The 10,141-nt window shown below is 31.9% G+C and overlaps 1 protein-coding gene across 1 annotated transcript; it reads left to right on the forward strand.

Moving 5' to 3' along the window:
• The first annotated feature begins 2,298 nt into the window (after positions 1-2,298).
• LOC133185574 (pancreatic triacylglycerol lipase-like) lies at positions 2,299-5,604 on the forward strand. The gene is made up of 7 exons (XM_061320873.1): positions 2,299-2,307; positions 2,866-2,910; positions 3,154-3,413; positions 4,000-4,219; positions 4,301-4,402; positions 5,154-5,267; positions 5,358-5,604. The coding sequence occupies exons 2-7, from the start codon at positions 2,895-2,897 to the stop codon at positions 5,594-5,596; spliced, it is 951 nt and encodes a 316-aa protein (XP_061176857.1). The 5' UTR covers positions 2,299-2,307; positions 2,866-2,894; the 3' UTR covers positions 5,597-5,604.
• The last annotated feature ends 4,537 nt before the right edge of the window (positions 5,605-10,141 follow it).

Genomic DNA, 10,141 nt, shown 5'->3' on the forward strand with positions numbered 1-10,141 from the left:
ATTATAATTGACTTGCGCTTTTAGAGTACTGTACTCTTATTGGTTTGTGTGCTTGTCTTTATTTCTTTGAAAAATGAGTATTTATTCTAGAAATTTTAGTCTTATTTTGAATCTGATATGTTCAAACGTTCCTGCATGAGTGTTTTGAGTCAGGGGGATTTTTGGAAAGATCTCTTGCAAGTGGACTTTTTATTCCAATTATTTTTATATAAATTGGAATTTTCATTTCCTTGAAACATTTTTCATCAATTTTGTCATTTGTTATTCATAAATATACATTCCTTGTCTATTTAAAACTGATTTTCCAAATTATTCATACAAAGATTAAGAAGAAAATCACATTAATTCTTCTTAAGGAGAAAATTATTTTTTTAATTAAAATAATATTGATTATTCTGAAGTGTTATTATATTGCTTACATATCTGAGGTTGATATCCACCACTTGACACTGACAATTTTTGCAATACTATCAATCAGAAACTTGAAATAAAACATTTAACCAAAATGAGAAAAAAAGATTAAAAAATCTTTAAAAAATATTTATCGTATCATAACCTCCATTTGGATATTTGAAATCTTCATAATAAGTGGCGCTGTAATGAAATCTAAAATAAACTGTGGGTGTAATGAGCCTCCTTAATCCATATCAAATGGAAGACAGCATGGTATCATGCTTGATTCGAATAAACAACAAATCGTTCAATGCGAATGCTATACTGTAGATCCCTTGAAGGTTTACCTTAAAACTTAGCCGAGGCAATATAATTCCTAATTGCCTTCTGCAAATTCAGGCATTTCCGAAGTAAACAGGGTCTAATTTTTTAAGTGATGAAAAGGTATGAGGAATATTCCTGGTTTTTCTAGATTAATCCGAATTTGAGACCTGTTAGATTTTTGTTGTGTCGTATTTGAGGAGTATGAATTAATTAAGACCAGGTACTTGATTTCCAATATAGTGTACCGCTTCGACGAAAAAAAGAGATGTGTATTGCTGAACGTATACGTCTCTGTGCTTTTGGCATTAATTGATTTATCTGACGTAAATATGCTTCGGACAGTTGTTTATAAGCAATAATGTCTTCTTAAAGTTGCTCAAATTGAGTAAAAATATAATGGCAAATATTAACACAGTTCAGTGTAACCTGTATTTTATGTGAGGTTTCGATCGATAAAATATAGGGTAGGCAATGGAATTCTACAATTAAATTGTTTCTTCAGAAATCAGATCTTAATTCTCATATACATGTAGATTTTATAATTGGACCGCTGCATAAGCGTTTGCAATGTAAATACACATGGATAAAAGAAGGCGTAATCATTGTTTATTACATCCTGTAAATGAGTAGGGGAATGAGTTTGATTGTTTGACCCTATATTTGTGTCACCAGAACATATTTATTATGTGTAAATTCACATATTTACCACTGACTGAAAATTTGACGAAAAGAATAAATTACTGAAGTTCTTTCCCTTAGTGAAGATATTAAAAATTGTAGCATTAACACAATTTTGCTATTCATCAGATTTAACATGAATTTGACACATCAGTAAAATATGGGCAAAATATGAAGGAGAGTTATTTGTGCAACTTACTACGATCGGATAACTAAAATGATCTACATTGTTTATATACATAATAGATTTTGAAAATAAAAGTTTCTATTTTGATGTGGATAATCTAAAAATTAATTCTCAGCTAATAAGACAGTTTATTTTTTTTTAACACTAAAAACTGATAAATTTTAATCAATATTGAAAATATCGTTCAAAATTTACAAGCCACACCATAGCATGGCATAGTACACTAACCAAATATACAAACGGTCACCTTTCATTTACTTTTTTCTCCTTAAATATTTACTACACAGCATATGCTTTTGATCAAATCAATGGTGAAAAAAGTATAAAAGGAAGGACTGAGAAGAATATTGCATGCGAGCAAAATGGGTGGAAGCCATAGCTACAACTGCCATCACGGGGCGGGTAAGATGTTCTGTAAATATTTTTCTATATGTGTTGCATGAATTACTTGATGACTGTAAGTATTCTTTTGAGAATAAGCATTACCCCGCCTTTTTGAACTCCATGCCGTGCTAAAGTGAAAAAAATAATTAGAGGGTTGGTACTTGATATATTATCCGACTGCCCTTTTATACTGAATTTTTGTAAAAATAATAAAATTAAAGGTATCAATGTTTTTAAAAAGTAAGAGAACCATTTACTTTACGAATTAGCTTACTTTCTGCTTATAGAGAGCTATTTATTTGACAAACCTTTTCTTCTAGGTTGTATGGGCAACGGAAAACGTAAGTAAAGCTAAAACAGACATCATTTCAAATCAAATGTAATTTTCATATTCTTATGTAACTGAGGTGCACGTTTTTATATGAAGATTTGAAATAACCTATTGAATACAAAGGTACAATATATATATATATATATATATATATATATATATATATATATATATATATATATATATATATATATATATATATATATATATATATATATATATATATATATATATATATATAATATGATTGAGTTATTGAAACGCATGATGTCAATGTAGCCAGTGTCAGGATTAAGGCAAGGAAAGTAAACTCAAACTCGATACCATTTGTATAAACGGATTATATCACTTGAAGATAAAATTAATTTAAGACATATTTGCATAAGATTTGGAAAAGTTCAACTCATGTTCATGATGTTTTAATGATAAATTGAAAAAAAAACCCACTGCATGTGAAAGTTCAATGCATCCTTTTATTTTAGCAAAAAATAATAACGGAGTTTTAATCGATGAGACAGAAGTAGATTTGAATATTGAAATAATGTTTATAAAATAAAACATATTTCAGGAGAGGTAACAAACAGTGTATCGTCGGATATGAACAATATTGAAGGTATTACAAATATACAGATTGTTTGTAACTGCACTTTCAGCTACTCTGCAACATTTTCATGAAATAAATTTCATTAAATCCTGTCCAAATTTTATCAACAGATTTTAATTTATCTTAAAAATTTTAATTTCTCCGAGATTTCATCTCTTTTAAAAACATTATATCCTAACAGAACTATGAACTCCAAATTTTAATGTGACACCATTGAAATTTCTTCTGAAACATGTTGAGTGAAATTTGCAGCCGTAAATAGAGCAGCAGACCTTTGCTTTGTAATCTTGGCCTTAAAGATGTGTATGAGCAAACGATTCAACAAAACCCCTGAAAGCCCTGATGATATGAGACTGAAAAGCTTTTGGTTAGTGGGAGTGAATACAATATCAGAAAACACAGCCCTTCCGTCAGGTTATGATAAAAGCAGAGAGACTGACGTCATTATTCATGGATACTTGGTGGATTCGTCACTTCCGGAGATAAAGGACCTGGCATACTCTTTGAAAAAAGTAAATTAATTGTTTGCATTTTATTTCCTTTTTCTTGAGATGCCGATCTTCTTTTTGTGTATAATGGTGGGTTAAAAAACATTCCTTCATCATAAACAACTACATGTATATAAGGACTCGGGGAAAAAAAATCAACAAACATTAAGGTTGTCCGATCTTAAGTTATCCAAAATGCTCACAAAAATTGTTTCTGAATTCACAAAGAAATGAGTTGTTACCCATGATATTTCTTCAAAGTTCGTTATTTTAGTGATTCATATTATATAGGGAAGATTATCAAATCTTAAATTTATTTTCTGGAAACGTGAAATAAAAGCACAAGCTTTGCATTTTGAAACTGAAAATTGATCTGCAATTTTATTTCAAAACAAAAAACTATTGGTATTTAGTGTTTACACCGTATTTAGTTCTATTTACTTTCTTTCATTAAATACTTTTAAATTAACGATACGAACAAACAAGCGATGAAATTTGTAACCTTACATTTTATTTTCTTTTGACGTAATGATTATGAAATGAATGTAAAATGTGTAATGATTACTATATATATGGGTATATAAAATGCCCCATATAAAAATTATTACAGAGAAAGCACAATGTGCTGCTAATTGATTGGGGCAGAGGAGCCAGCATCAACTATGCTCAGTCTGCCTCTAACGTCCAGACTGTTGGAGCCTATGTGTACCAATTTCTGAAAAAGAACAAGATTCCCTGGAACAAAGTCCACCTCATGGGACAAGGTTTGGGAGCACATGCGGCTGCGGAGGCGGGGAAGCTTTCCAAAGGAAAGATAGGCCGTATCACTGGTATGTATAAGAAATGTCTACATTTGTTTGATTCATGATTCAATATATTTAGGTTGTTTTTTAACATAAAATATATTTAAGGTTTGGACCCAGCCAGTCCTTTGTTTGAAAATTCTACGTTTGCAATTAACAAAGAAAGTGCACAGTTTGTTGATATCATTCATACGGACGCTAGACCTTTTGGTAAGTAGTTTACAATGACTTTCGATATGTTTCAGTTTGCTCTTATTACTATTATATTCACAGTCTAAGTATCATGAGCTATTCATTTGTGAACGAAATTTTTATTTTCAGAATGTTATATTTGTTTCTACCCTGTTATCTTCTGAACATTCTATGATTCTTTCATATTAAATGAATACATTGTCTTGAAATGTAGAATCATACTAATTTGTTTAGCCTAATTTTCTTGGATTGCTAAACATTTACAGGTTCTTGACGACAAAATAGTGTAGGCAAACGTCTCGTTATGAGAGATATATCTTATTAGGCAATATTCATCGAGTTGGTATTTCGTGGTAAGCTTAGGGGTATGCATAAATTGAATCCAAAAATATCATAATTCACAGTGTAAATCTATACCTTGTATTTTTGCAATGATTTTTTTAAAAAAATATTCAGATTTAGTGATCTTTTATACTTTGGAAAAGACTACATTTATAAGCAATTATTCTGGAAGTATTGCATAAACAATACTGAGTCCCCTACTGGTATGGGCCATAATTCCGTCAAAAAATGAAATGCGAACTTGACCTGTAAGTCATCAAAATAAACTCACATACCCACAATCAACTAAAATATGTAAGCCTAACAAAAAAATAAGAAAAAACCAATTTGGCAGACAGACAGACAGAGGACGAACAAAGTAGAAATATATAGTACCCTCTGATGTCACCGTATTCATACATAGTACCAAAAATATACACTTTGAAAGGTTATGGAATGAGAAAGCCATGTGGTCACCTGGACATCTATGTCAATGGTGGAAGAAGACAACCAGGGTGTACCTATAATCCGAAAAAACCCATCAGGATCCATAAGCTTAAAAGTAAGAATACATTACCTTTAATGATTTGTATGATGGACTTGCAATTTCTTTACGGGTCTGTCATTCAATCTACTTTTTTGATCGCTTTAGAGGCGACTTTCAGCAAAGCTTGTGGACATTTGAAAGCTGTAGCATATTACGTGGAATCCATTAGAGACAAATGTAAGTTGAGGGCCTGTGAATGTACCTATAAGAAGTTTTTGGCGTCCAAATGTAGCCGTACCAAGTGTGTATTCTGGGGATACGACACCACTAAAGGGGCTAGAGGAACATACTACGGCTTAACCGCCACTGCCTTCCCCTACTGTAGAACTGACGGAACTGAGTAATTTATGTGGATCACCAGAAATTTTGGACAAAATTTAATTGTTTGGTTCATATCAATAATGTAACCGACAACTTTTCTTTCATAAACTTCTTTCTATGCATCTGATGTTTTTTGTTGTTGTTGTTTTTTTTGGGTTTTTTTTTTTTTTTTTTTTTTTTTTTTTTTTTTTTTTTTTATTTATTTATTTTTTTTTGGGGGGGGGGGGTATTTTAATTAAGAATCTTCATGGATAAATAAAGAGAGTATATAAATTGCTATAGGTTTCAAGACGCATAAAACTTCAGATTAAATCTTAGGAACCATATGTCAGAATTGACAAATTGTTACTATATAAGCAACAATATTCCTTTCATGGATATGCAAAACGTGTACTGATCATACCCTAAGTATGTACTTTGTGCCAAAATATATGCCCGTCTGACACGCTTTTCACCTGAATAACTTTATCCTGCTTTTCTTTTAGAGATTTTAGAGAGAAAAATTCCCTCTTTATTAACATAAAAAAAATTTACCCCATATTGTGACCAATAATTTGAGTAAACTTGAATCTGCTCTGCCTAAGTGTGCTTGCATATCAAAAAGACGTATCATGTAGAACTATATTGATAACATATTGTAGCCCCCGTCCAGCCCTCGGGTCCATATTTTAAACCAATCTGCATCTCAATTACATGAGAATGCTCTCATATTTGTACCACTAATCATGATCCTGCTGAAGTTAAGATGAAGTTCCTTAAACAGTTTTTTCTTTGCCCCATTTTACCCTAGAGGACCAAGATTTGACAAACTTGAACCTTCTTAATGTGAGGAAGCTTTCTTTTCAGTTTCAATCATATTTTCTTGACCAGTGATTCTTAAGAAGTGTAAAAGTTTAAGATAACAATGATCAATATCATAAATACAACAAGTAAAACGAATTGTGAACAGGACAGGGCAAAAACACGGACCCTATGACACACCGAAGGTGGGATCAGGTCTAGGAGGAGTAAGCATACCTTATTGACCTGTCACATCCACCGTGAGTCCTATATATTGATCAGGTAGATGGAGTACTCCAAAGTCAAATTTAATATAAAAGCAATGACCTAACGAATGTTGTGAAACATGTCAGACAAAATACGACCCAACTATAAGTTGTATGATTTTCAATGGGGTTGATGAAAACCTTGTGGAAAAGCTGAAGACAATTTTTTTTTATACCAACCCCATAAACGTTTTACTATTTCTTTCCACCTGAAGTGATGCATAAACTACACATGATATGCTGGGGCCCGTTTAACAAAAGAACTTACGACTAAGACCAAAATTTAATTCTGCTTATATCTTTCTAATTTACATTAAATAGAAAATGGTTTTAATATTTTTAAAAGGTATGTAGAAAGATACTTTTAAGGTAGTAATTTTAAACAGAATCATTAATTTTGCAAAATTTTACCATCAACGAAAGTTTTTTGGTCTTAGTCGTAAGTTCTTTTGGTTCACAACACTAAAAGCAATGAATGCAATGTAATGTATGGGTTTTATGTATATATGGACTTGGGAAAAAAAGCTTTCGGCATGGTTGCACGATTATAATTTGCCTTTTGGGCTTTGAGAGGTTGCACATATACGGTTATACACAGAATAAAGTATAATGTTTTAATGTTTTATTGTTTTGTTCCTTTGTCTTCTTTAAACACACGGCAGTTGTAAAAATGAAGTGTTGATTACTAAATGTAAGCTATTTCCAAGTTTCTGTATCATTTTTATAGAGGTATCTATGTATACAGAAGAAATTTCTGAATCATTTTTATAGAAGAAGTTTTACCAGGTTAAGAATTTCTTGCCACAAATTAATAATGGAGATTCAGAGATGTACCTACTCATCAGTTATGTCCATACTGTAACTCAGGTGATGAAATACATTTTCTATTGTGTTGTGAATAGTTTAATATAGAAAAACAAAAAATGTTACAATTAATAAAAGAGGAATGTAGTAACTTTCTTGATGAATAATGCTAACCCTAAAATTGTATTGGTCGCCCGCGTGGCGCTGTGGTTAGAGCGTTCGCGCTAGAGTCGCGGAGTGAGGAGTTGATCCTTAACTTCACGGGTTCGAATCCCACTGTGGGACGTGGATATGTTACAGGGATTTCAACAACTTCATTTATCGTCAGCATTTCGTAAATTTTATGGTCTTTATAATGACCTTATCAGCAAATAAAACCTATCATAACCATTCATACCAGTTGTAAGGCCCATCTTTTTATACTGCGTTTGACTACGGAATGTTCCGTCAACTTGGTCAATACATAGGGCTCATGGGTGTGACCAATTAACAAGGGATACTTACTCCTCCTAGGCACCTGAACTCACCTTTGGAATTTTCCAGGGTCCGTAAATAGAAGTAACATCATCGTCGATATATCTGGGTGTCCTGTTGAAGACCGCAGCAAGTTTTTTTCTTCCTACCATGTAACAGTTTTTTAATGAATTGTGCTTCAAAGAAATGAAAGGGCACAATAAGTACACATCTGTACGCTCTCACAACCAACCACTGTCGATCACAGGGACCGAAGCCGGAAAACTTTTGTTTTTAGTTTCCATCAATTTATTAATCTGGTAAAATTTCCAAATATAAGACAAATGTGTTGATGATGTCTTTTATTTCGAGTTATGTAAATTGAATGTCGAAGAAAATTTAATCAGCTTATATGAATGACAAGAGGCCAGTGGGACACATCACTCACCTAAGGACTTTGGTTAAAATAGAGCAGAAATTAGTTCAGTATTAATTAGTTATCCCTCCTACAACATCCCCCTTGCATGGAAGGGTGCATGATTTGAACACACAAACTTAAATCTACACTAACTGAGGATGCTTCTATATATATTTATGCGACTTATCATGGCTTTGAAAGATTTTACAGATATTTTCCTATGTATTCATGTGTAAAAGTTCGATCTCCTACTGTGGCCTCGCCCTACCCTTGGGGTCATAACATTAACAAGCTTGAATCTACACTGAGGATGCTTCCATACCAATATGACAAATCATAGCTTTGCTGCTCTCGAGGAGATTTTTCCTATGTATTCCAATGTAAAACTTTGATAATCCTATTTGGTCCCGCCCTATCCCCGGGGTCATGATTTGAACAAAAATGAATCTACGCTGTGAAATGTAGCTTTCACATAAGTTGAACTTTTTCTGGCCAAGTGGTTCTGGAGAAGAAGATTTTTAAAATATGCCATTAAATTTTTAATAATTCTTAATCATCTCCTATTAAAAGAAAGTGTGGTCTTAATTGAACATACTTGAATCCCCTACACCCAAGGATGCTTTTTGGCAAGTTTGGTTGAAAATGACCCAATGGTTCTGGAGAAGATTTAACTGTGAAAAATTTACGCCAGCGACAACAAAGACAACGGACAAACTTTGATCAGAAAAGCTCACTTGAGAATTTGGCTCAGATGAGCTAAAATATTGTTAAATGATAAAAAGTATTCAATTTCCTAGTCATGTATCGACTGTCAAACTGAAGACCACTGCAAGATAAATCTTCTTGTCATGTAGAATGTTTTCATCTAAACCATTGTTTAATCCAACTATCCTTCAAAAGAGATTCCTATTTATCTTTACTGCAATTGTAGGAAAAGTAATTGCATGTACATGCTTGGAATATTAAATATAGGTTTCAATTCATATTTTTAGAACAAATTTTACAAATTAACGCAACAGACTTTGCCAAAAAAGAAGATAAATCGAAGAAGTCGAGATAAAATTGCATTGTTTTTGCCTGAAAATCGCATATTTTGGCTAAATTCTCAAAATATATATATTACTGGCCCCAACCTTTTTCTTTATTATTTTAAACAACATGATACTTTTAACCAATCAGTACTAAGGTCATAAAAATTTTGACACAAAATAATATTTTATTGCCTGTTAAGATTTTTTAATACCTCAAATATGTTATTTTTTAGTGCTAAAATGTCACAATAAATTACGTACATTAATTTGCTGGGTTTTTTATTAACAAATGCTATTCAAACTAACTACATTAAATAAGATAAATTTTTTACCATGATTATATCAGGTAAAATATGTAAAGGTTAATTTAATCTAAAAGTTACAATTTAAGTACAAAATGAATAAGTTAATTGTACCGTTGCTCAGTTATATGTAAATTGAACCCCATTTTTCTTTGCGATTTTGAGTCATGCTATATACTTATTTTTACACACCACTTCGCCCTTGACAGTTCAGTATTCTTTCTATTAGAGGACAAATAAACAGAATTTATAAGCAATTCAATTATTATCCCGATGACCCTAGTAACCTTACCAAATAAGTCATAATTAATAAGTAATTGTTTGGTGTGCTTGTCGTAGCCATTTTTTCAATCTATGATTAACTAACAACTACATTGTATGACAAACGAGATGACTTCAACATTTCCATCGATAACTGCCCTTTTTTATGTAGTAATATCCCGATATAACCTGCATATAGTGTTTACAAGTTATTCGATACTTCAAGAGCATGCTCCGAGTACAATCAATTTTT

The sequence above is a fragment of the Saccostrea echinata genome, unplaced genomic scaffold (genome assembly GCF_033153115.1).
Source record: "Saccostrea echinata isolate AGI-Se365-2 ecotype Australia unplaced genomic scaffold, CSIRO_AGI_Sech_v1 ptg000012l, whole genome shotgun sequence".
Taxonomy (NCBI): Eukaryota; Metazoa; Mollusca; class Bivalvia; order Ostreida; family Ostreidae; genus Saccostrea; species Saccostrea echinata.